This window comes from Leucopleurus acutus (assembly GCF_964270905.1).
Source record: "Leucopleurus acutus genome assembly, chromosome: 9".
In the NCBI taxonomy this organism is placed as follows: Eukaryota; Metazoa; Chordata; class Mammalia; order Artiodactyla; family Delphinidae; genus Leucopleurus; species Leucopleurus acutus.
Genome location: NC_139144.1, coordinates 58,097,709 through 58,123,588, shown reverse-complemented (window position 1 = coordinate 58,123,588; position 25,880 = coordinate 58,097,709). Strand labels below are relative to the sequence as shown.

The following is a 25,880-nucleotide window of genomic DNA, read 5'->3' as shown; positions in this document are numbered from 1 at the left end:
TCCTGTGGAGGTCTGGCCTCATTTTGTTAATCTGCTGGTCTGGTAGAGGCCATGAGACCCACCTGGCCATGGTATCCTAGTCCAGAGTCACTACCTTCTCTAAGGAGTTCTCCCTCACCCATGGTAAGGATTTTGGAAACTTAAGATAAAACAGAATGATCCTTTCCTTTTTGTCTTGGATTCCTGATTAAATTCAAGACTTGTTTTTTAAAAATAAGAATTTTAGAGTTATCTCAGGGCTATCAGAATGAATATGTTTGTGCTGTATGTGCAATCTTTGTGTTTTTCTTTCTTCTGCCTGTGGCTTACAAAGGAAAGAGAAGCTACTAAAATAGCACATTTTTCAGACCATATGGAGATTCTAGCCAGTGGTATAGATTCTAGCCACTTACACTAAGACACCAGCAACATATTGGCCAAAGTGAGTGCCCGGTAGAGGTTATTAGATGTAGTTGTGTGATTTAAGAAACATTTACTCAGTGTTTCCTAAATGACCCTTGAGAATTTCCCAATAACCCTTTCCATCTGTGAGTACTAAAAAATAAAGCCAAAATTCTTGTTTGAGATCCAGGCAGTGGGTAAATATAGACATCATTCTATGCTCTCAGCAGCTAGACCCTGTGGGCCCTGATGGATGGGAAAGGCTCTGAGCTTCTCAGAAGAGAGTCAGGAAGACAGACAGACAGGATGGATCTGTGTACAAGCACCTGGGGAGCTGACTGTGGGAGTGTGTGTGGGTGAATCAGATGAAGTTGTCCCTTTCTAAAAACAGATCATCTGGAGAACAGTTGGCCACAGGGGATACCAGCATGAAAGAAACACCTTCCTTTACTCTCCTAGTTGGGAGGATGGGCTAGGGAATCACACCTGTCCAGGGAGAAATAAGAGATCTGGGTGGGCTGACATGAGCTCACATCTCACAGCCCCCTTCCCAGGGCCCTGGTCCTTAGCCCTTACCCAGGTAAGTAAGCTCTTTTTTTTTTTTTTTTTTAAAATAAGCTATCTTAGTCATGAAGAATGAATATAAAGCAATGAATACCTATATTGTAAAACAGTAAAATTAATCCTCCACAAAATCTTCTCAGCACACTTCCTAAGATCCAATTCAACTAGTGTGATAATTAAATAACATTAAAATATGTCCAATCGTAAGGGGTAAGAGCAGCATTTTTCTTGAAGATGAGAGAGAGAAGCTTGGGATCTTTAGAGGGAGGTAGTCAGAGTCTAAAGGCAGCTGGGAAGGAGGAGGGGCCGAGAAACCTCGAATAATAAAAGCTGTAGGTGTTTGTGATTTCCTTCTCCACCGAAAGGAAAGCCTTACTAACCCTACTTCCATCCCTGGAAATGAGATTCGAGGAGGGCCTCCGTTTCCAGTGTTTAATATCTTGTATCTGCCAGGCATCTCAGGGGTATCCTGTTGGATAACATGCAAGAAAAATAGTCGAGGAAGTGCCCCCGAGGGCTCCGCCACACTGGGCCCGCTGCTGTGCTTTTCTGAAACATCCATTTATTAACGGAGCCCCACTATTTTTAACGTGTTCCAGGCCCTAGCACAAAACACAGATCTTAAAGAACGCTTATGCAGAATCCATGCTGAGTCTCTGCTCCTCGACCGCCCAGTTGCTGCCAAGTCGGGTGATCGTCTGGCAGAGGTGGGTAATGTCGCCGCGCCTTGTCCCCGCAGGCCTCCCTGCTGCCCCTGGGAGTTGTGCTTCCCTCACCACGGGCAGCTGAGGATTCCAAGGCTTCCTTGAAAGTATGCTGCTAGCTGCATTTCTAAACTGCTTTTTCCCCCTGGAACTCTTCCTCCCTTTGTACTTCTTGACCCCATTTTCCTCCTAAGGATCACCCTTTTCTCTTGATATTACTGGAGTGGGGACTGTGCAGAGACAAATGTTTTCTCCTGTTACTTCTGAAAAAACCCTCACTTTCTCCAACCTATAGCATCCCAGTTCCCAGCCAGCTTCTTTTGCTCCCTCTCTGAGAACCACTGTCCTATTTCTATGTGGCTGTTTCCTTCTCCCTTTCCTGTGATTACCCTCAGAGGGGGAGAATTATTACAGTTGAGTGTCTTGGTCAGTTCATAGTATGTTAAAAATGTCTGTTCTCAAGACTTGGGATGTTTATCCAAAATATTCTTTGACGGTGTTTAAAATGAGAAAGTTCAGAAAAATACAAGTGGATTACTTGAAAAAATCAGTAGAAAAGGGTAATGAAGGTCAAAATTGTTTTTAGCAATCTCTTACATTTATATGCCTGCCTCAATTGTGCTAAATTTTTCATTAGCAAATGTATTAGACTGAGTGCATTAAAAAAAAAAAAGGAAGGTCAGGTACAAGAGGTGGGCATGTAGATTTTTTAAAGGAGTTTCTAATGTTTAATCTTAATTCGTCGTCCTCCTTTTTCTGTCCTCAAAGAAAACAAAAGCCTGACACAATTCCTTTACTCCTTGGAAAGTTGTTGTGTCGGGTGGGCGATGGGAAGATTAGATGCTGGAATCAATCAGACTGAAAGGCCCAGGCATCCACCTTCATGTGAAGCACAGGCTGTGTCCTGAGCTGATGGGACCCTCTTCTGATGAGGGTGGTACCCTCTCTCCGCAGGGCTGGAGGGCCTCTTATTACTTCTGAGATACATGTCAGTGGTTGACCATGAAATTCTGCATCTTCCCTGCCCCCAAGAGATCTTTTCAATCACCTTATTTATTTTTTTAATTTTTATTAGAGTTGATTTACAATGTTGTGTTAGTTTCAGGTGTACAGCAAAGTGAATCAGTTGTACATATACATCTATCCTTTAGCCCAGACCCAAACTGAATCCCCTGCAAGACTGAGCACCTAAACATTACCTAAAGGGGCCTTCATTTCAGGCCTGGGCAAAGAAACATGCTTACCAGGAGGGCTGTCTCTGAATCTGCTGATACAGGTTTGCTGTATCAGGGCTCAGTCACTGAGGCCAGCCGTCACTCAGGGTGGCTTGCTGCCAAAGGCAATGGCGTTCTGTGGGGTTTGGTGCCCGCTTCCAGGCAGCACTTACCTTTGAAATTATCACCTAATTACATTAGTTTATTTAACAAGCCATTAAATAGATAAATGGCAAGTTGACCCTTCATTTATGGTTCTGTAAATTTATAGTCAATGCGTACCCTTGGGGCTATTTGCATTTGGAAAAGGAAACCAAAATCACAGGTCTTTTAAAATGCATGTTTTTAAATTGATCTCACAAGTAATGCACCTGAAGGCTTAAATGCTGTACATTGTCTTTGAAGAGGAGTGATAACATCCCTCAAGCTCACAGCTTCCAAAACAGCCTGCTAGTGTCTTGAATTGATGATTTGCTTGTCTCACTGATCTAGTTCCTCTTTCAGTGATTTTCTGTTTTCCATGTTTTATCCTGCTTCTCACAGAGTGTGAAAAGGAAAGGCTGACTTTCCCAGTATGGGAAAAGTCATTGTTGCCCTCAGGAAATAAGAGAGTGAGTGGAAATGGCCGCCCCAGAGCCTGAAAGCTCGACTCCAATGTCCTTTCCTTGGGTAGCTCACAGGCTTCTCAAACACTGTGGGAATGACAGTTCCCACACTGGGGTCAGCCCAGGGTGCTCTGTTTTTAGGCCCTCTTACTTTCTTTGCTTCCCTTCTGTTACCTTTTAGCTGCACAAATTACCCATCTTTGGTGTTCTAAAATCTACCTGGATTCTAAAATCTCCCCTCCTATCAAAAATTACTCTCATATCCTATCAAGTCCTTCTATTTTAAATTTCTGAATCTGAACATTTACTATTATGAAGTATGAGTGCTTAGATTATTTTATGTTATTTTAGACTCCAAATGAAAGGCCAAGTGACTTTCGGGATAATATCCTACTAAATCTAAAGTCCATTTAAGAGACCAAACAAGCAAGAACTTGAAAGAAAACTCTAAAACAAGACTTTTGATTCTTTTCATTGCTCGTTTGCTATATTCCATGTGCACTTAAATGCATTGTCTCACAAAATCCTAACCACAGCTCTATGAGGTAGGTGATGGTAGTTTCATTTTGGAGACAAGGAGACTAAAGCCCAGATCTGGGAAGATCCCACATGCTACGAAGCAACTAAGCCCGTGCTCCACAACTACTGAGCCTGCGCTCTACAGCCTGTGAGCCACGACTACTGAAGCCTGCGTGCCTAGAGCCCGTGCTCCACAGCAACAGAAGCCACCGCAATGAGAGGCCCACGCACCTCAACGAAGAGCAGACCCCGCTCGCTGCAACTAGAGAAAGCCCATGGGCAGCAACAAAGACCCAACGCAGCCAAAAAATTTAAAAAAAAAATAAAGAAATCTTTCCATTGCACACTAAAATGAATCACTAATGAATGAAATTCAAACTGAAAAATATTGATTTAAATGTTTAACAAATGGCTAGAGTAGGGAGGACTTCCTAAATGTGGAAGCAATAGAAAAAATTACAAAAGAAATGTTGACTAGATTTGGATTTTTTTTTTTTTTTTTTTTTTGCGGTACGCGGGCCTCTCACTGTTGTGGCCTCTCCCGTTGCGGAGCACAGGCTCAGCGGCCATGGCTCACGGGCGCAACCGCTTCGCGGCATGTGGGATCTTCCCGGACCGGGGCACGAACCCGTGTCCCCTGCATGGGCAGGCAGACTCTCAACCACTGCGCCACCAGGGAAGCCCTGCCTTAAACATTTTTAATAATTACTTCTGAGAACTGATTATAAGAAATAATGACATACGAACGAAGACACATTTGCAAACGTGTTCACCATCTTTACAAATTTGGAAACACCCTTAATTTCCAATAAATGACATGGTTACTCTGTGACACACATATATAGTAAATCTATCAAGTAAAGTTCATTGTCTCAGAGAAATTTTAGCAGCCTAGGGAGAAGTTCACAATATAATGTTAAGTGAATGTGGCAGACTAAATAAAGACTATGTACAGTGTGATCCCAGTTTTTCAAACTAAAAAAAAATCTATATACAAATATTTTAATACAAAAAATACACTGACAGGTTAATAGGGGCCACATCTGGGTGATGGATTTTAAGTGATATTTATGTTATTTACATCTTTCTGTATTTTCTATTTTGAGCACGTACTACCTTTATCCTCAGAACAAGTGTTAATTTAATTTAATTTTTTAAAACATCTTTACTGGAGTATAACTGCTTTGCAATGGTGTGTTAGTTTCTGCTTTATAACAAAGTGAATCAGCTATACATATACATATATCCCCATATCTCTTCCCTCTTGCGTCTCCCTCCCACCCTCCCTATCCCACCCCTCTAGGTGGTCACAAAGCTGATCTCCCTGTCCTATGTGGCTGCTTCCTACTAGCTATCTATTTTACATTTGGTAAATATGTGTATTTATGTGTATATATGTCCATGTCACTGAAGTTATGGTGCAATGTTGTTTGGAGGAAATTTATAAAATTAGGTAGATAGATGACAACTATTTCAAAACAAAGCAAAGCTATATGTATAAAAAGGATTGGAGAGAAATGTATCAAAATGCCTATGGTGGTTGATTTAGTGTGATGGGATTATGCGTGTTCCCTTCCCTCCTTTTTCTCTATCTTTTTGTAATGTAAAAAAAGATAAACAACCACTTATACCTTACAAACTTGAGGGGATATGATTAAATTGAACTGACTAGATTAATATTTTAATACATGAGGTCCTGGGCTGTGCAGGACACTGGGCTGAGGGCTGGAGGCTCCTGCAGTCCTGTTGAGTTTTCGGTGACTATCAATAGGAAGTTGCTGGAGTAATGGAACAGCAGAAAGGGCTGGGGCCAGGCGTGCTATTTTCACTGTTGATCAGGCAAGAAATCCTCCTGACCCATCAGCCTAGGAAGAAGAAATACAGAAAGAGCCAGAGTGACTATTAATAAATTAATGAGGAGAACAAGTAAATAAATCATTAGAGTCTTATGTGGCAGTGACACAGCAAAGACACAGGACTGTTCTGTTGTTTCAGTGAACATTAAGGGAGCTCAGTTATTCATTACCATGTCTCCTCTTTTGAGGAGAGAGACCTTTCCTTCAAAGGTGACAGATGTGATGCTTATTTATAGATCCTAAGTGATCTTGTTTGTTAGCATGGAGAAGAAGCCTGCTTTTCAAAAGGCTGTAGGGATATTAAAATGGGTAGGATCTTTCAATGAATACCTTGTCTAGAAGAGAAAGGGATACAATGTGTTCCTGAAGTAAACATTCCATAAAGAGACCATTTGACCTTTATTAATTATGAACGTCTGCTGGGGCCCTCCTGTTAGAGCATCTCTATTTTATGAGGCTGAGGAGTGTGTCCTGAACTCATAGAACTTCTGGGAAAGACATAATATGCGTTAACTTTTGTTTCCCAAATTATTCTGCGACTCATTTATCAAATACATAAGGATATATAAGCAGCTCCTTTATCAGCCCCGTGAGAAATATGAACTGTCAGGAAGTTCAGGTGACAGTCTTCTCTGATTCAAAGGAATCAAATCATGTCGTCCTCAGTATGTTCTCATTCCTCAAGGTCTAGTTAGGCATCACCTCTTCTGTGAAGCCCCCCCCAACCAAAGCCCCCCTAATAGAATCAACCTCTCCTTCCTGTCCACTTCTGTAGCGCTTTCTGTTCCATAGTCTTGGGCTCATGTGTGTTGGATGCGTCCTCTACACCACTTACTCGGGCCAAAAACCTTGTCTTCGTCATCGTATCCCGCCATGACAGGCACAATGCAGTTGCTCAATTTCTTGAGTTAAATTGAATTTTCACTTGCAAATAGCATACAAAACATATTCCCAAAGTATTTAGGTCCTTTCCAGAGGAAAAGTCCAGAGTCAGTGACTCAAGGGATGGAGGGCCAGCAAGAGGAGAAAATCCCTATATTCTATTGTGTTGTTTGCAGAGAGGGTGGGAAGGGGATTGGGGACTTCCTTCCCTTGCAGCCTGTGTGGTTGGAGAGAGACAGACAAAGAATTTATCTCATTCATCCATGAATAATGAATGATCTACCACCAGGGGCACTTCTGGACCGAAACACACTGTTTATTTGTCAAGGGACGCCTCATGAGCAGCACACTGGCCTCTGCGAGAGAATTGAGGCAGAAGAAACCTGTGTCGCTCTGAACCAGCCATGCAAGGACATGCATTGAGTACAATTCAGAGGAAATTTTAGGATGAAAAGAAACATCCTGCAGTGGTAGAGAATAAGAGGATATGATTCAGAGAGTGTTGGAATTTTTCCCATCTTAAGTGGAATAAAAACTGACCTGCACACTTTTTTTTGCTTTGAGGTTTGTTGTGTGTGCCTGAGCTGTGATAGTGCCTGTAAACAAGGTGCCCATTTGGGGGAGACGTAGGCTTTTCACCGTGTTTTGTGTGAGGTTTGCTTCTCCTCAACTTTGAACCTGCCCTCTGTTTTGAGCCGCTTGTTTGCCTGGGCCTGTGACCGTGTGTATTGTGCAGCAAAATCAGTTGTTTATTTTGCTTCTCTTGAGACTGTTTCTAAATATATGCATTTTTGGTTTTGTGTTTCAAATAGGAAAACTCCAGAGATGACAATCGAACTCTGGTCCATCAGCTTTCCAACGAAAGCAGGCTCTCCGTCACTGACTCTCTTTCAGAGTTTTTTGATGCACAGGAAGTTCTGTTGTCTCCAAGCTCTTCAGAAAATGAGGTTTGACCACTGTTTTCAGTTAGGTGCCTCCAGAATCTCTTTTGCTGCTTTACCTGTTCAGTAAATACCCATATTTAGAAACACTAAACTCAATGGCTCCCTTTTATCATTACATTCTGAGGATCTTCTTATAACTCATACCTCAAAAAGCATAAAAAGATACAAGATCATCGGGAACAAAAATTATGAAAGTAGGTGTTGGGCACATCCTGGTTTCTGTTACTTGATTTGTTATACCTCTTTTCAATTGTAGGTTAATGATTTTGACTATTAGCTGTTTGATAATGTATTATTTCCACTACAGGTTCAGAAGTTAGCACCTTGTATATTTTCTCCTCATTGAATTTGCTCTATAGTAATTTATAATTATGGTTATTATAGTTATTACAATATGGTTGTTATAATTAATTTATAATTATGTTCTGAGTGTGAGTACTGATCATTTTACCCCTTCGGTATAGAAGTTCTAATATTTTTTATCTATTAATTTCCATAGAAGATACTTTTATTCACAAATAGTTAAAAGACAATTTGTAACTCTTTCTAGTCAAACGCTAACAAATTCTGAAAAAGCAGTCAGAATTAATAAGAATTTTTATAATAACTAAAATCTGGGGTTCACATGTGTTTTCCTTGTGAGAATGAATCAAGAATGTATAAGAATTTTAATAACATATTTTCTGTGAGCATCCCCTAGGCAGACTGGTGTATGGGCCTTTATGAAAACAGCATCCAAAATCATTTCTATAGGTTTATAATGTGTGGTCTAAAATATTTGATCATTTGAAGTAAAGGCTTTATGAAATCTGGCTTGTCTACTCTAATGTATATTATTTCTTCTTTCCCATAGATGTCTGAAGATGATTCATATGTCAGTGACATAAGTGACAACCTTTCCTTAGATAATCTCAGTAATGATTTAGATAATGAGAGACAGACTTTGGGTAAGATTTAAATTGTTTGATCTCTGAGTGTTTGGATCTTTACAGAATACTAGTAAACATGCATAGGGTACCTGCTGCAAACAGAGAACTTAGCAAGTCTGCATCAGAAACTTAAGACATGGTCCCCACCCTCAAAGTTTTATAATCTAGGTGGGACATGGCACTCACATGTGAAAAATTTATTCATTCAAATACATTTGTTGGCTAGTGCAAATTTCTATTTTATAAAGTAAGGTTATACCAATTATCATATAAATATCAAAAATTAATACTACAGATGTTCCTTATTTGGTTCAACATTCTCTCTGCAAACATATTAGAATATAGCTTTTTTCCTTTAGGTTTCTAGTGGTTTTCATAGTTTAGGAATTCAATAGCACTTATATTGTAAAAGGTCTGATCTAAGCGGTAATTTAGCTTCCGATTCTTCAAGATAACGCATTTGAGAGTTAACAAACTGCTCCCCCTGTGGGGGTAGGGCTTAAGGTACCCTGAGATGTCCCTTTATTACTGGTTGATCCCAAGACTGAAAATGATGCCCAGGAAATGTTAGCTGGAACCGTGGCGGGTACCTGGAATGTCTGCTATCTCCAAACAGCTCTGATTTAGGAGTTCAGTAAGCAGACTGAAGCCTGTTTAGGAAGGTGACCTATCCTTAAGAAGAATCTGCCCACTGGACAGGTCTCTATATGAGTCCTGCAGCATCAAATACTCCCAGTCTTGGTACTCAGCATGCCTGGGGTCTCTGGATTTATCTATGCCAGAACACCACATATTTTTATATCTACATGGAAGACAAGGACCACGTCAGTTCCTTTTTGATGTATCAGTGCTTGCCAGCTCAGTACGTATGTGAAATACGATGATGATGAGTTGTTATCTGAATGTCAAAAAGCCTACTCTTTGGGGGACTACAAAAAAGGCAGGTAAATTTACTGTTCTCTGAAAGAATATCCTTTCAGCATCACACCTGCTAGAAGTCAGAAGCTCATTATGCTCTGTATCTTCCTTGAATTGTTTCTGGAGAGATTAATCCTTTGGTGGAAAAGTCTGAGAACCAGTGATTTAAAGGCAAAGACCAGTAATATAGGAGCACATTCATGCGCTACTTGTTTTCGTAGAAAAATAAGGAGGCAAGTTGAAAGAGAAATGAGGAGGCATCACTTATTCCCTTGGCAAACAACACACACACACACACACACACACACACACACACACACACACACACACACACACACACACACACTAAATGGAAACTCTCGTTGTGGATGAAGAAGACGAACAAATGCTGAAGTCCTCCTTCTGTTTGAGGCCTTAGGGAGGGGGCCAAGAGGAACAGAGGTATAGAGGTTCAGAGGTCGAAGTTGGGAACAGAGGACTTGCCCCCGAACCTAAGACCACAGCTGTGCTGAGTTGACACCAGCCAGGAAAAGCATATAAGAGGTGAAGGCTGTCTCTCTGTCTTATTCCACAGCCATTTCGCTAGATTACTGACCAACATTTTCTTAGCTTGAACAAACACTGGGCCAAACCTAGCTTTCTTCTTTGGCAGTATTTGGAAGATTAGATTTCTGCACATCAGTACTCTACTGAAAAGATTGTATGTAGAAATAAACCTTGCATCTTAGGACACAGTATTGCCTACAGAAGGAAATAGGATTTATCCAGGTCTTGATAAATTACCATACTAGAATTTCTTTGAGCCCTTAGTAAATGGTAGGTATTTAGAATGTTTCCTATTAATTTACCCCCCCCCACCCAAATCGGTAGGCACATAATAGGATCTGTCACTGTGATGGGTGCTGTGTGGAGGTTCAGTGGTTAGGAATATAGATTCAGGGACCAGATTTCCTCGGTTAACTCCAGCCCTGCCACTCACTGGTTATGTGTCCTAGGGCAAGTTACTTAATTTCTCTGTGCCTCAGTTTCTTCATCTGTAAAATGGGGATAATAATTCTGTTTATCTCAAGAGGTTGTTGCAAAGGATAAGTGAGATAATATATGTACAATTCTTGAAAGGCTGTCACAGAGTAAAAGCTAGGTATGTATTAGCCATTAGTAGTAGCAGTAGTATAGTATTCTTTCAAAATTTAGTGTAATCAAAGAAAGTATTTTGAGATTACATGGAATGCTGTTTTTAAAGACGGTCATCATTTGCAGCTATTTACTTGATTTTTGCCCGTGTTGAGCAATTAAAACAAATTCAGAATTTAATTGGTTGCTTAGATGAACATGAGACTTCAAAGTATGACCTCACTTTCATATTCTCCTGTTCATCAAAGCAACCTCGTTATTCAGTGATCGGCTCTATAATAAAATACCACTTTCTCATATGTTGATGTCATGCAAAAGATTTCATTTGAAAATAGGCTATGTTGGGGTGGGAAAAGAATTCCAGAGCATGAGGTAATGCAAGTTGTCACAAAGGAAAAGATTGATAGGTGTAAAAACCTAAGATGTAAATGTTTCATTCATTAAAAAACTGCACAGACCAAATGTAAAGATAAATGTCAGATGGGGATTAACTTGTAAAACAAATACAAAAACAAAAGATTATGTCTTAATATATCAATAGGAAAGCGGACAATTCAGAAAAGAAGAAATGTTCATGAAAGCATTCCAGACCACACTAGGAATTTTTTTAATGTAGGTTAAAACAAGGAGATAGCGCTGTCCACCTAACGATTTGCCAAGAATTCAGAATGAATGCTGACAAGCCTGGAATGGTCTCAGAATATGGACACTGGTATATGCTTGCTGATAAATGGGAAACTGATACAGCCTTTTTGAAGAGCAGTATGATCATATGAATCAGTATATGATTCCCACTTCTGTATATTCTAAGAAAATAATCAGATATAATTAAATATCTAAGAATAGGAATATTCACTACTTTTTTTTAGCAAAACATTGAAACAAATCTAAAAGTCCAACAACAGATGAATAATTCAATACATTATAGTTTATCCATAGCGTGGAATTGTTTTACAGTCATTAAAAATGATGTTTTAGAAGAATTTTAAATAACATGGAAAAATATTTATGTTAACTGATTAAGCAAAACATTCAACTATACAAACATTGTCAGCTATATGGAGAAAACACTAAATGAAAATACTCCAAAATATAAATGGCTACTATTTCTGGGTAGTGGGTTATTGGATGACTTTTGTTTCCTTTATAATTTTCCTATAATATAAACACAATTGTTTTACCAGAATTGGAAACGATTTTTTTTAAAGACTTTAAAAGTTTTTATCAGAACTTGAAGTGCTTTTAAAGAGTTTAAAAGTAACCGCTCTGGGCATAGCAATCCAGTTTCCAGTTTTATTCTAAGTGCATAGAAGCTATGAGGAACTAGCCTTTGATTAGGAGTATGAAGACCTCCCCATGAATAAAGTCCACGAGTTTTAGTGCTTATAATTTTTTGTACTTCATTTAGCTGCTCAGAATTCTTTTTATTTCCTGACTTCAGCCATACTCTGGATAACTGAGATTAATAGTATCATGGCGTACTTGCTCAGTAAGGTGGATTTTTTTTCCATTTTAAAATAAAATGAAAATCCTTATAAGGCAACCAGACTTATTTCCCTTTCAGAGCCTGTTCTCCAAAGTGTAGGGGAAGTCAAGTCCAAAAGAAGAACGTGCTTGCCGGCCCCGTGCCCCAAGTCCGGTAACGTCAGCTTGTGGAACATCCTGAGAACGAACATCGGGAAGGACCTGTCTAAGGTGGCCATGCCGGTGGAACTCAACGAGCCCCTCAACACGCTGCAGAGGCTGTGTGAGGAGCTGGAGTACAGCGAGCTCCTGGACAAGGCTGCCCAGACGCCCAGTGCCCTGGAGAGGATGGTGAGCACCGCAGGCGTGGTGGCCACTCCCAGGGTCCCGCAGAGCCAAGACGGGCACAGCCAGGGCTCCTGTCCCTCCGGTTCCCATCTGGATTGCCCGTCAGATCGGTTCATTTCCCAGCCACCTCCGCTTCCCCTCCGCCTGGCTGTTTTCAGTCACCTGGTCAGGGATTGCCACTGGGCGCGGCTTCCCTGTGACAGCTGCGGCCTGGGGCTAGTTCTGCTCTGTGGTTTCGGGCTTCCTCTTTCTCCAGAACCTTCCATGGGATTGTTCTGATATTGCCTGGCTGGAAGACATGTCTTGAGGGCTGTCTGAGTATTTATTTTTACTACCCTGAGCGGATAGAACTTAATTTTTGGAGCTGGTTCATTTGTTTTGTTTTGTTTCATCCAGGGTAAATTTCCCTTGAGAACGTTTTTGTTTATTTTTGGAATTGTCCTATCGGCTCCTAAATTTTTAGAAAATATCATTCACTCACAGGTTTCACATCAGAAAGATTCTTCTCCCCACCCCCCACACTTCTTTTTTTTTGAATTAATTTTTATCAGAGTATAGTTGATCCCACACACACACTTCTTATTTTATAGAATACGTTTTTTTAAGAAAACCTCATCCTAGAAAGATTAACCTTCTGTTCTCTACTCAGTATGGATTCTAATCAAGTGCTGGGGCTTCTGATGAAGGGGTCTCCAAGTATTTCTCATCCTTCCCCTGTCTTGTGGGGATGGGGTTAGGGGTACCTTAGTGGCAAGACTGTGGCCAAATCAGCCCTTTCTGTGACTGTGGCTATTTGTTCTTCAAAACTTAGTGTCTCTTCCTCCTTTTGCCTCCTGGTGTGTTACCTGCTCAACAGAAAGGTCATTGTTTGTGTGGGATGCTGGGACGTGAGTGTCTTCCGCCAAATGCAGCATCTCTGCCCTAGGCATTTGCTGATTGGCTAAGTGGGACAGCACGCCCCCAGCCTCAGGGAGGGACCCAGCTATACATCACCTCTCACGGTTGGAGGCCATTGTTTTCTAAATTGTACACATTCTGCAGTTTAAACCCTCATTGAAACTTCAATTTCTTCAGTGATTTGAGGATTAAGGGAAAATCTTAACTACTGGTTGAAAGAGACATTCCTGTCTCATCCCATACTGTCTCCTGGGACTTCTCCCATCAAAGAGATTTTCTTTCTTGATACTAATGATAATCAGAGTAGGAGAGAAAAACAAGCTGTTTATTTTTTGTCTTCTTTGTTACTCTTCCCCAGAGAATTTCTGTGAACAAAGGGAGGCAATTAGCTGCCAAGGCAAGTGTTAAAAGTTATCATTCGTGGACAGTGCTTTTCTTTAAAGAAAATGATTGGCTCTGAAGATGAAAGCATCCTTAAAAGGTGTTTCACTCTCGTAGCAATTTAGAGACCCTTCGGATGGCAGCTGATTGAGTGGTGTCATTGACGTTGAGAAGAAGTTTGAGGAAAGGCACCAGTACATTAGGAAGGGAAAGTTCAGGAAAGAATTGAGGACGAACCTAGCCCATGGATTGTGTTTACTGCTCTGAGTATGAAGGTCAGCTCTACCCCTGCAGAGATTCTCTCTCATATGGTCAGCCCACAAGGAGGATGCTTCGTTCTGCCTGCTGCCTCCCTCCTCTCTCCCCCTACATCATGAACGATACCAGATTCTTTTATAAATGTGTTATATGTTAAATTGTGAAGGTGATTCAGGGTTGATTCAGCATTCCATGTAGACGTGTGACCTTGCTGTTTATCAGGTAACAGACATCTGAGGAAGCAGAGAGAGGAACAAGATACCCAGGTTTCAAGAACAGACAGAACTGAGCACAGCAAATTGATCTTTATAAGCTCTCCAGCTGCTCTAGAGTGTTCTATACACTTTAGTGTGAGGTGGTAAGGTGGGACCAGTTTTCAAAAGGCTGTTGAAAGTTATGTGACTGGTGAACATTTAAGAAAGGCACATAGCTTTTTTTTTCCAATATAAGAAACTTCATGAAATGAGCTGAGAAGAGGAAATATTGAGATTATTATTCTGTACTAGAAAGGAAAATTTGCTATTGCTACTTAGGTTTAATTTTTTGCCCCTTGCCCCTCAAAAGACCAAAAAGGATACAGACACACCTCAGAGATATTGCGAATTTGGTTCCAGACCACTGTGATAAAGCAAATATTACAATAAAGAGGGTCACATGAATTTTTTGGTTTCCCAGTGCATATAAAAGTTATGTTTACACTATACCATAGTCTATTAAGTGTACAATAGCATTATCTCTAAAAGAAACAAGGTATACACCTTAACTTAAAAAATACTTTATTGGGCTTCCCTGGTGGTGCAGTGGTTGAGAGTCCACCTGCCGATGCAGGGGACGCGGGTTCGTGCCCCGGTCCAGGAAGATCCCACATGCTGCGGAGCGGCTGGGCCCGTGGGCCATGGCCACTGAGCCTGCACGTCCAGAGCCTGTGCTCCGCAGCAGGAGAGGCCACAACAGTGAGAGGCCCACGTACCGCAAAAAAAAATACTTTATTGCTAAAAAATGCTTACCATCAATGCACCAGAGCCTTCATTGAGTGGTGGTAGTAACGTCACTGATCACAGATCACCATAACAAGTATAATAATAATGAAAAAGTTTGAAATAATGTGAGAAGTATCAAAATGGGACACAGAGACATGAAGTGAGCAAATGTTGGAAAAATGGTGCCAATAGACTTACTTGATGCAAGGTTGCCACAAACCTTCAATTTATAAAAAACGAAGTTTCTACAAAGCACAATGAAGTAAAGCACAATAAAACGAGGTGTGCCTGAACTGTGGCTCTTTGTTGCCCTGAAAGGGGAGCTGTGGAAAATGCTGAGACCCTCACGGCCACAGCCATTAAAGGATTTTGCTCATTTCGTGTTCACTTATAGTTTTCCTTCCTTTTCCTTTTTGAGTTTTCATTTTTCCTCCCAGAAAAGCAGAACTTCTTAAAAGGCACTGTGCTCTGTCCCAGGCACAGGAAATGACTCCCACAGATTTTCTTTGGTCAAAATGAGGGGTTTTTTTGGTTTCTACAATATCAAATTGTGAATGATTAAACTTAGGATGCTTATTCCTGAATTTTTTTTTTTTATATTGGAGTAGAGTTGATAAGCAACGTTGTGTTAGTTTCAGGTGTGCAGCAAAGTGATTCCAGTTATACATATAATACATGTATCAATTCTTTTTTAAGTTCTTTTCCCATTTAGGTTACTACGGAGTATTGAGCGGAGTTCCCTGTGGCTTATTCCTGAATTTTGAGGGAAGTTTAGCTTTTTTAATACTCTTCGTCCCTCTCCTCCTCAAAAGCCTTAGCACGACCTCAGGATTCTCAGACAGTGGCTGGTTTAGAGGGACTGACTCCCCATCTTGAAAGGCATCTTGCAGGCATCAGACTAAATGGACAATCTGAAAAGGTCTAGTCCACTTGTGCCTGGGCCAAAATGAACACTATTTAAACCTACAACTTGAAACCAAAGTCGGTTTGGGTGTCTTTAAACCAGGGACAAATCTTTGGCTTTTCGAGATAAATTGTAAAGAGAGAAAGAGAGGTTTTATTTTGTTCATGTCTTTGTTCGTACAAATAGATTTCTTGGTGATGGAGAAATAACCAGGTTCTCTCCGCTCTCGCTAGGTGTACGTGGCAGCCTTTGCCGTGTCTGCATATGCATCTAGCTACTTCCGCGCTGGGAGCAAGCCCTTTAATCCAGTTCTTGGAGAAACATATGAGTGTATTCGTGAGGACAAGGGCTTCCAGTTTTTTTCAGAACAGGTGGGTATACACCCTTTTTGTTTGTTGGGAGAAGTTGCTTATGCCTCCCACTAAATGTGCTTTTGAAATATTTGTATTCCACCTTTCACTGGCTTCAAAGCAACTGAGATAATTACAGTGCCTTTACACATAAAGAGAGGGATCAGTTTCCTTCTACTGAAACCTCTCCGCCACCCATGGGCATAAATGCGCTAGCCAGGCTGAGGCTTGTTTGGCCATATGCATCGTCAGAGCCCTTCCTGTTGAAAGTTGTAGTGGAGAGGGACTTTTTTTTTTTTAATTTAATTTTATTTATTTCTTTATACAGCAGGTTGTTATTAGTCATCAGTTTTATACACATCAGTGTATACATGTTAATCCCAATCACCCGCCCAATTCAGCACACCACCATCCCCACCCCCTGCCGCTTTCCCCCCTTGGTGTCCATACGTTTGTTGTATACATCTGTCTCTCAGTTTCTGCCCTGCAGACCGGTTCATCTGTACCATTTTTCTAGGTTCCACATATATGCGCTAATATACGATATTTGTTTTTCTCTTTCTGACTTAATTCACTCTGTATGACAGTCTCTAGGTCCATCCACGTCTCAACAAATGACCCAATTTCGTTCCTTTTTATGGCTGAGTAATATTCCATTGTATAAATGTGCCACATCTTCTTTATCCATTCCACTGTCAATGAGCATTTATGTTGCTTCCATGACCTGGCTATTGTAAATAGTGCCGCAGTGAACATTGGGGTGCATGTGTCTTTTTGAATTATGGTTTTCTCAGGGTATATGCCCAGTAGTGGGATTGCTGGGTCATATGGTAGTTCTATTTTTAGTTTTTTAAGGAACCTCCATACTGTTCTCCATAGTGGCTGTAACAATTTACATTCCCACCAACAGTGCAAGAGGGTTCCCTTTTCTCCACACTCTCTCCAGCATTTGTTGTTTGTACATTTTCTGATGATGCCCATTCTAACTGGTGTGAGGTGATACCTCATTGTAGTTTTGATTTGCATTTCTCTAATAATTAGTGATGTTGAGCAGCTTTTCATGTGCTTCTCGGCCATCTGTATGTCTTCTTTGGAGAAATGTCTATTTAGGTCTTCTGCCCATTTTTGGATTCGGTTGTTTGTTCTTTTGATATTGAGCTGCATGAGTTGCCTGTATGCTTTGGAGATTAATCCTTTGTCCGTCGATTCATTTGCAAATATTTCCTCCCCTTCTGAGGGTTGTCTTTTCATCTTGTTTATGGTTTCCTTTGCTGTGCAAAAGCTTTTAAGTTTCATTAGGTCCCATTTGTTTATTTTTGTTTTTATTTCCATTACTCTAGGAGGTGGATCAAAAAAGATCTTGCTGTGATTTATGTCAAAGAGTGTTCTTCCTAAGTTTTCCTCTAAGAGTTTTATAGTGTCCAGTCTTACATTTAGGTCTCTAATCCATCTAATCCATCTAATCCGTTTATTTTTGTGTCTGGTGTTAGGAAGTGTTCTAATTTCATTCTTTTACATGTAGCTGTCCAGTTTTCCCATCACCACTTATTGAAAAGACTGTCTTTTCTCTATTGTATATCCTTGCCTCCTTTGTCATAGATTAGTTGGCCATAGGTGCGTGGGTTTATCTCTGGGCTTTCTATCTTTTTCCATTGATCTATATTTCTGTTTTTTGCCAGTACCATATTGTCTTGATTACTGTAGCTTTGTAGTATAGTCAGAAGTCAGGGAATCTGATTCCTCCAGCTCCGTTTTTCTTTCTCAAGACTGCTTTGGCTATTCGGGGTCTTTTGTGTCTCCATACAAATTTTAAGATTTTTTGTTCTAGTTCTGTAAAAACTGCCATTGGTAATTTGTTAGGGATTGCATTGAATCTGTAGATTCCTTTATGTAGTTTAGGCATTTTCATAATATTGATTCTTCCAATCCAAGAACATGGTGTATCTCTCCATCTGTTGGTATCATCTTTAATTTCTTTCATCAGTGTCTTACAGTTTTCTGCATACTGGTCCTTTGTCTCCCTAGGTAGCTTTATTCCTAGGTATTTTATTCTTTTTGTTGCAATGATAAATGGGAGTGTTTCCTTAATTTCTCTTTCAGATTTTTCATTATTAGTATATAGCAATGCAAGAGATTTCTGTGCATTAATTTTGTATCCTGCAACTTTACCAAATTCATTGATTAGCTCTAGTAGTTTTCTGGTGGCATCTTTAGGATTCTCTATGTATAGTATATCATGTCATCTGCAAACAGTGACAGTTTTACTTTTTCTTTTCCAATTTGTATTCCTTTTATTTCTTTTTCTTCTGTGATTGCCGTGGCTAGGACTTCCAAAACTATGTTGAATAATAGTGGTGAGAGTGGACATCCTTGTCTTGTTCCTGATCTTAGAGGAAATGCTTTCAGTTTTTCACCATTGAGAATGATCTTTGCTGTGGGTTTGTTGTATATGGCCTTTATTATGTTGAGGTAGGTTCCCTCTATGCCCACTTTCTGGAAAGCTTTTATCATAAATGGATGTTGAATTTTGTCAAAAGCTTTTTCTGCATCTATTGAGATGATCATATGGTTTTTCTTCTTCAGTTTGTTGATATGGTATATCACATTGATTGATTTGTGTATATTGTAGAATCCTTGCATCCCTGGGATAAATTCCCCTTGATCATAGTGTATGATCCTTTTGATGTGTTGTTGGATTCTGTTTGCTAGTATTTTGCTGAGGATTTTTACATCTATATTCATCAGTGATATTGGTCTGTAATTTTCTTTTTTTGTAGTAGCTTCGTATGGTTTTGGTATCAGGGTGATGGTGGCCTCATAGAATGAGTTTGGGAGTGTTCCTTCCTCTGCAATTTTTTGGAAGAGCTTGAGAAGGATGGGTGTTAGCTCTACTCTGAATGTTTGATAGAATTCACCTGTGGAGCCATCTGGTCCTGGACTTTTGTTTGTTGGAAGATTTTTAATCACACTTTCAATTTCATTACTTGTGATTGGTCTGTTCATATTTTCTGTTTCTTCCTGTTTCAGTCTTGGAAGGTTATACCTTTCTAAGAATTTGTCCATTTCTTCAGGTTGTCCATTTTATTGGCATAGAGTTGCTTGTAGTCGTCTCTTAGGCTGCTTTGTATTTCTGTGGTGTCTGTTATAACTTCTCCTTTTTCATTTCTAATTCTGTTGATTTGAGTCCTCTTCCTCTTTTTCTTGATGAGTCTGGCTAATGGTTTATCAATTTTGTTTATCTTCTCAAAGAGCCAGCTTTTAGTTTTATTGATCTTTGCTATTGTTTTCTTTGTTTCTATTTCATTTATTTCTGCTCTGATCTTTATGATTTCTTTTCTTCTGCTAACTTTGGGTTTTGTTTGTTCTTCTTTCTATAGTTCTTTTAGGTGTAAGGTTAGATTGTTTGCTTGAGATTTTTCTTGTTTCCTGAGGTAGGCTTGTATAGCTATAAACTTCCCTCTTAGAACTGCTTTTGCTGCATCCCATAGGTTTTGGATCATCATGGTTTCCTTGTCATTTGTCTCTAGGTATTTTTTTATTTCCTCTTTGATTTCTTCAGTGATCTCTTGGTTATTTAGTAACGTATTGTTTAGCCTCCATGTGTTTGTGTTTTTTACGTTTTTTCCCCTGTAATTGATTTCTAATCTAATGATGTTGTGGTTAGAAAAGATGCTTGATATGATTTCAATTTTCTTAAATTTACTGAGGCTTGATGTGTGACCCAAGATATGATCTATCCTGGAGAATGTTCCATGCGCACTTGAGAAGAAAGTGTAATCTGCTGTTTTCGGATGGAATGTCCTATAAATGTCAATTAAATCTATCTGGTCTGTTGTGTCATTTAAAGCTTGTATTTCCTTATTAATTTTCTGTTTGGTTGATCTGTCGATTGGTGTTAAGTCCCCCACTATTATTGTGTTACTGTCGATTTCCTCTTTTATAGCGGTTAGCAGTTGCCTTATGTATTGAGGTGCTCCTATGTTGGGTGCATGTATATTTATAATTTTTATATCTTCTTCTTCGATTGATCCCTTGATCATTATGTAGTGTCCTTCCTTGTCTCTTGTAACATTCTTTATTTTAAAGTCTATTTTGAAGTCTTTATTTTAAAGTCTGATATGAGTATTGCTACTCCAGCTTTATTTTGATTTCCATTGGCATGGAATATCTTTTTCCATCCCCTCACTTTCAGTCTCTTGTAGTCAGCATATATATGGGTCTTGTTTTTGTATCCATTCAGGAAGCCTGTGTCTTTTGGTTGGAGCATTTAATCCATTCATATTTAAGGTAATTATATGTATGTTACTATGACCATTTTCTTAATTGTTTTGGGTTTGTTTTTGTAGGTCCTTTTCTTCTCTTGTGTTTCCCACTTAGAGAAGTTCCTTTAGCATTTGTTGTAGAGCTGGTTTTGTGGTGCTGAATTCTCTTAGCTTTTGATTATCTGTAAAGCTTTTGATTTCTCCATCGAATCTGAATGAGATCCTTGCTGGGTAGAGTAATCTTGGTTGTAGGTTCTTCCCTTTCATCACTTTAAGTATATCATGCCACTCCCTTCTTTCTGGCTTGTAGAGTTTCTGCTGAGAAATCAGCTGTTAACCTTATGGGAGTTCCCTTGTATGTTTTTTGTCATTTTTCCCTTGCTGCTTTCAGTAATTTTTCTTTGTCTTTAATTTTTGCCAATTTGATTACCATGTGTCTCAGTGTGCTTCTCCTTGGATTTCTCCTGTATGGGACTCTCTGCCCTTCCTGGAGTTGGGTTGCTATTTCCTTTCCCATGTTAGGGAAGTTTTTGACTATAATCCCTTCAAGTATTTTCTCGGGTCCTTTCTGTCTCTCTTCTCCTTCTGGGACCCCTATAATGCGAATGTTGTTGCATTTAATATTCTCCCAGAGGTCTCTTAGGCTGTCTTCATTTCTTTTCATTCTTTTTTCTCTATTCCGTTCTGCAGCAGTGAATTCCACCATTCTGTCTTCCAGGTCACATATTCGTTCTTCTGCCTCGGTTATTCTGCTATTGATTCCTTCTAGTGTATTTTTCATTTCACTTATTGTATTGTTCATGTCTGTTTGTTTGTTCTTTAATTCTTCTAGGTCTTTGTTAAACATTTCTTGCATCTTCTCAATCTTGGCCTCCCTTCTTTTTCCGAGGTCCTGGATCATCTTCACTATCATTACTCTGAATTCTTTTTCTGGGAGGTTACCTATGTCCACTTCGTTTAGTTGTTTTTCTGGGGTTTTATGTTGTTCCTTCATCTGGTACATAGCCCTCTGCCTTTTCATCTTGTCTATCTTTCTGTGAATGTGGTTTTTGTTCCACAGGCTGCAGGATTGTAATTCTTCTTGCTTCTGCTGTCTGCCCTCTGATCGATGAGGCTATCTAAGAGGCTTGTGCAAGTTTCCTCATGGGAGGGACTGGTAGTGGGTATAGCTGGCTGTTGCTCTGGTGGGCAGAGCTTAGTAAACCTTTAATCAGCTTGAGTGCTGATGGGTGGGGCTGGGTTCCCTCCCTGTTGGTTGTTTGGCCTGAGGCGACCCCAAACTGGAGCCTACCCGAGCTCTTTGGTGAGGCTAATAGGGGACTCTGGGAGGGCTCATGCCAAGGAGTACTTCCCAGAACTTCTGTTGCCAGTGTTCTTGTCCTCACAGTGGGACAGAGCCACCCCCACCTCTGCAGGAGACCCTCGAACACTAGCAGGTAGGTCTGGTTCAGTCTCCCCTCAGATCACTGCTCCTTCCCCTGGGTCCTGATGCATACACTACTTTGTGTGTGCCCTCCAAAAGTGGAGTGTCTGTTTCCCCCAGTCCTGTTGAAGTCCTGCAGTCAAATCCCACTTGCCTTCAAAGTCTGATTCTCTAGGAATTCCTCCTCCCGTTGCCCGATCCCCAGGTTGGGAAGCCTGACGTGGGGCTCAGAGCCTTCACTCCAGTGGGTGGACTTCTGTGGTATAAGTGTGTGGGGATGGACTTTTAAAGCACGAAGCATTTGCCCAACTGCAACTTAGAGATTGGAAGTGTGCACCCTAGCTTGCTGAATCATCCTTTTAGAGCAGAAGCACCCCCTTCAGAAGGGGAAGCACCAAATAAACACATTATTCTTGATTTTAATTTAAGAGGAATCCTTCATTCGTGTATTTATTCATTCCATCCATAAATATTTGTCGAGACTATACCACCTGGCTGTCACCGTTCCAGGTGCTGGGATACTGCAGTGGGTGGGAACTGGGGGCAGACAAGAACGCCTGTCCCTTATGCAGTGGATGGACATACCTTATGCTTACGCAGCTTGAGTTCCCTAAGGAGGTTGCACAAGACCCTTCCCGCCTGAGTTAACAGAGAATAATATTCAAGAACAGTATCTATGGAGTCAGCCAGCCTAGATTCAAATCTCAGCTCTCCCTTTCACTAGCACTTAGAGCACTTGAAGTATATAGTGTATATACTTTATATAGTGTATATAAAGTGTTATATGAAGGTTTGTTGTCGTTATTGACGTTATGACAGCATGGTTTGCCATAGTGGAATGTTGGGGACATCGAAAACCTCTGTCAGTAAGGAATTGTTTAGCTAAAATAGAGTGCATCCTGCCTGAAAATAAAGAGCATTTCTCTCCCATCTGGTTAAGGCAGCACCTGAGTGTGTCTACCCTCTGTATATCCCTAAATGTCAGCCTGGGAACATGAAACATCATTGATACATTTCACCCCTCTCAATTCTTAGAAAACTGAGGAAAAAGGGATGGGTTGCTAAAACATTATTTTCCTTCTGTTATCTTGCTGCCTTGTTTATCAGTGGACTGGTATTATGGGAGTAGGAAGGGGAGGGTTGTGTAGCTGAGAGACTTATGAAGATGGTGGTTGTCTTAACTGTGAATTACGAGCACCGTTCTCTGAAACTCAAAGGAAAATGACTATACAATAATCCCAAAGCACATTTTCAATCTCTTTCCAGTTAGCAGCTAAAACGAGAAATTAAACACTGATATTGGGGCGGTAGGGGGTTAAATCAGTAGTTAAAGGGTAAGATAATCTGATTCCAATTCAACTGGGTTATTTAAACACTAAATCTAAAATGGAATGTGAATAAATGAAAATATAATTTGGTTACCATGGTATTACATGCACTCATGTGAAAAAACAAAGGCCGAAAATAGCTCCAAACTACAGCAGACAATCAGGACAGGAAGAATAGGTAGAAGAAAAGAGTAGTAACGTGAGCTTGTTGTAAAGCTGAGCTTCAATCCCACTAGCCCTTGATGGGGCAGGGCTGATTCAGGATCTGCACGTGCTTCCACTGTGGTGGCAGGGAGAGAGAAAGCAGAGCTCCTGGGCACACGTGCACAGAGACAGAAACAGCATTACATAAGTTAGTCTTTAGTTCCGTGAAATGGATCCTAAGGAAATAAGCAAGAAAGGGATCTGGCCGTTGTTAGTAGCATAGGGCGTGCTGGGTGTAATATGGACCTGCTTTAAAATCTTAACCCCGCCACTTTGTGTGTGGCCTTGTATAAGCTACTTAAACTTTCTGAAACTCAGTTGTTCCTTTATCTGTAAAATAGGAATGATCATGCTTTGCTCATAGGTTGCAGGAAGGGTAAGGGAAATAACACATTGATATATAAAGCACATTCAGTACCTGGTTATTGCTCTTATATTTAGAGGCAACTTTTAAAATGCTTTTTAATATACAGTGTTAAGAACACTTAGAGGAGTGTTGAAATAAGATGTGCTATATCTACTGTACTGATTCAGGTGGTTTGAAGGTGGCATAATGTCACTGGTGAGTCTCTGACACAAAGCAAGCCATGAGGCACCCAGGAGTCCTCACAGCTGGCTTCACCATGGGGATACCAACAGTCCTGATCGTGAGGGAACCACTTCATCTGTCTTGAATTTAGCCTTATGGGCTAGAGAGTTGATTCTTTAAATATACCTGAGAATGGACGAGCCTCTCAGGGACAGAATCACACTAGCTAAGGTTATAAGAGACACATGTAAACCAGAATGCTACTCTATGCCTTTAGCATGAAAAATAGACCTGCCGTGGGGACCAGATGGCTTTGGTCAGCCTGACCAGTGATGCTTTCCCCATAGACTACTTAGGAAGACAGAATTGTAGTCATCAGGTAAGTGTACAGTGAGAAGGAGAGGTGGCTATTTAATTCAACGTGGCAGGCTGTCCACTGCCGCAGAAGGGAAAAGGGTTTTGACCAGGGCCCTCCTTTCCCAGCCAGCAGGAGAAACATCAATTCAGCCTCCCCCATTCCCTCCCTCGCCCCTGTTGGTTATGCTGACCTGGCGACCCGTTGTGCATGAAGGCTTTCTAATTTACCACATCTAAAGAGAGTGCCAGAGCATTTATTCTGTTTCATGCTGGTACCTGCCAGTCTGGCTCCTTCTGCTTCTGACCCAGGAGATGTTCCGTTACGGAGACAGCGTGACTCCACCCTTGTCTATTAGGTGTAGGTGATGGACTTCCGCTTTCAGGGTTTGGGGCTTCTTTGCTTTCTTGTATCTCTCTACAATAAGTAGAGCTTGCTGAATGACTAATATAATAAACTGAACAGGACCCCGAATTAAGATTTGGGGGTTGAATTTTATTCTAAGGAGGACATTGATGGAAATCATATCTCCAAGTGAAAGGACCTGGAAAGAAACAAAGCTAACTCAGCTTTTCTACTGAGTTTTCTAGACAGCAGAGTCAGGTGATTTGGAAAGTGATGTCTATCCCTTTCCTCCAAGCCCTTAGGTTTTGTGGTTTGTGGGTTTGGTGGGTATGGGGATGTTTGGAGTCGTCGGTGATTAAGGAAGTTGAAGTAAGTACTACTGCGCAGTTCAGCTATGTGGAAGCTTGCCCCCTTTACCTTGTATCTCATGCAGAAGACCCAAAAATGCAGGAGCAAAATGACTCGTGCAGTCAGAAACGAGAGAAAGCATTTGCTGTTCAAGTTTTCCTCCTATCAGTTAACTAGTATTATGCTTGCAGGGTGCTTTTTGCTTTTCAAGCTTGCGCAGGACCTTATTTGATCTTCACAATACCCCTGTGTGGCAAGTGGGGTGAGGATCCGTTACAGGTGAGGAAACCGACGCCTAGGCCCATCGGCACCTTCCAGCGGCCCTCAGCTGCACCCTCTGTTTCTATGCCAGCATCCTCTCTCCCTCACCTTTTTTTTGGTGTCTCTGTGTGGGTTTAGTGCTCAGAGCTGCCGGAGTCACCAGCTGCCGATGTGAAAACAGCCTTTTGTACACTGTTCAGACTATGGGGTCTTTCATCCTCCAAACTCACGTAGGGCTTTGTTCTCAACTCCCGTTGTGGGCTGGGCAGTGGCCTTTGTGAACAAGGAATATTCAGGAATCAATCATAAACATTCCCGTCATATGTGCTAACCTCTGACTGTTCCACCTTCTCAGGGGAGGAGTTTCCTTTTTTTCCAAGGGAATCCAGAAGGAACGGACTTCCTTTGCCTTGTCAGGGACCGAGGATCCTGCTGGCAGGATTCTTGGTTCTCGGGCAGCCTGGGTTGGAGCTTCATCAGGGACTGGACGGGTCAGAAAACTCATTTCAGTTTGCTCTGCTTCTCTGTTTTGTACCTTTGGGAACAAAAGTACAGAAGTTGGTGTCTATAAAGGATAAGCAGTTAAGCTATTG

The 25,880-nt window shown here is 40.8% G+C and overlaps 1 protein-coding gene across 6 annotated transcripts in view; it reads left to right on the top strand.

The window, feature by feature from the left end:
- OSBPL3 (oxysterol binding protein like 3) overlaps positions 1-25,880 on the top strand; it is a 208,773-nt gene that overhangs the window by 156,910 nt on the left and 25,983 nt on the right. For all 6 annotated transcript variants that reach the window (XM_082845877.1, XM_082845874.1, XM_082845879.1 and 3 more), the window contains 5 exons: positions 1,545-1,652; positions 7,538-7,672; positions 8,523-8,616; positions 12,215-12,465; positions 16,116-16,253. In XM_082845877.1, coding sequence (XP_082702003.1) covers positions 1,545-1,652; positions 7,538-7,672; positions 8,523-8,616; positions 12,215-12,465; positions 16,116-16,253 — 726 coding nt within the window. The remainder of the gene's footprint in view (positions 1-1,544; positions 1,653-7,537; positions 7,673-8,522; positions 8,617-12,214; positions 12,466-16,115; positions 16,254-25,880) is intronic.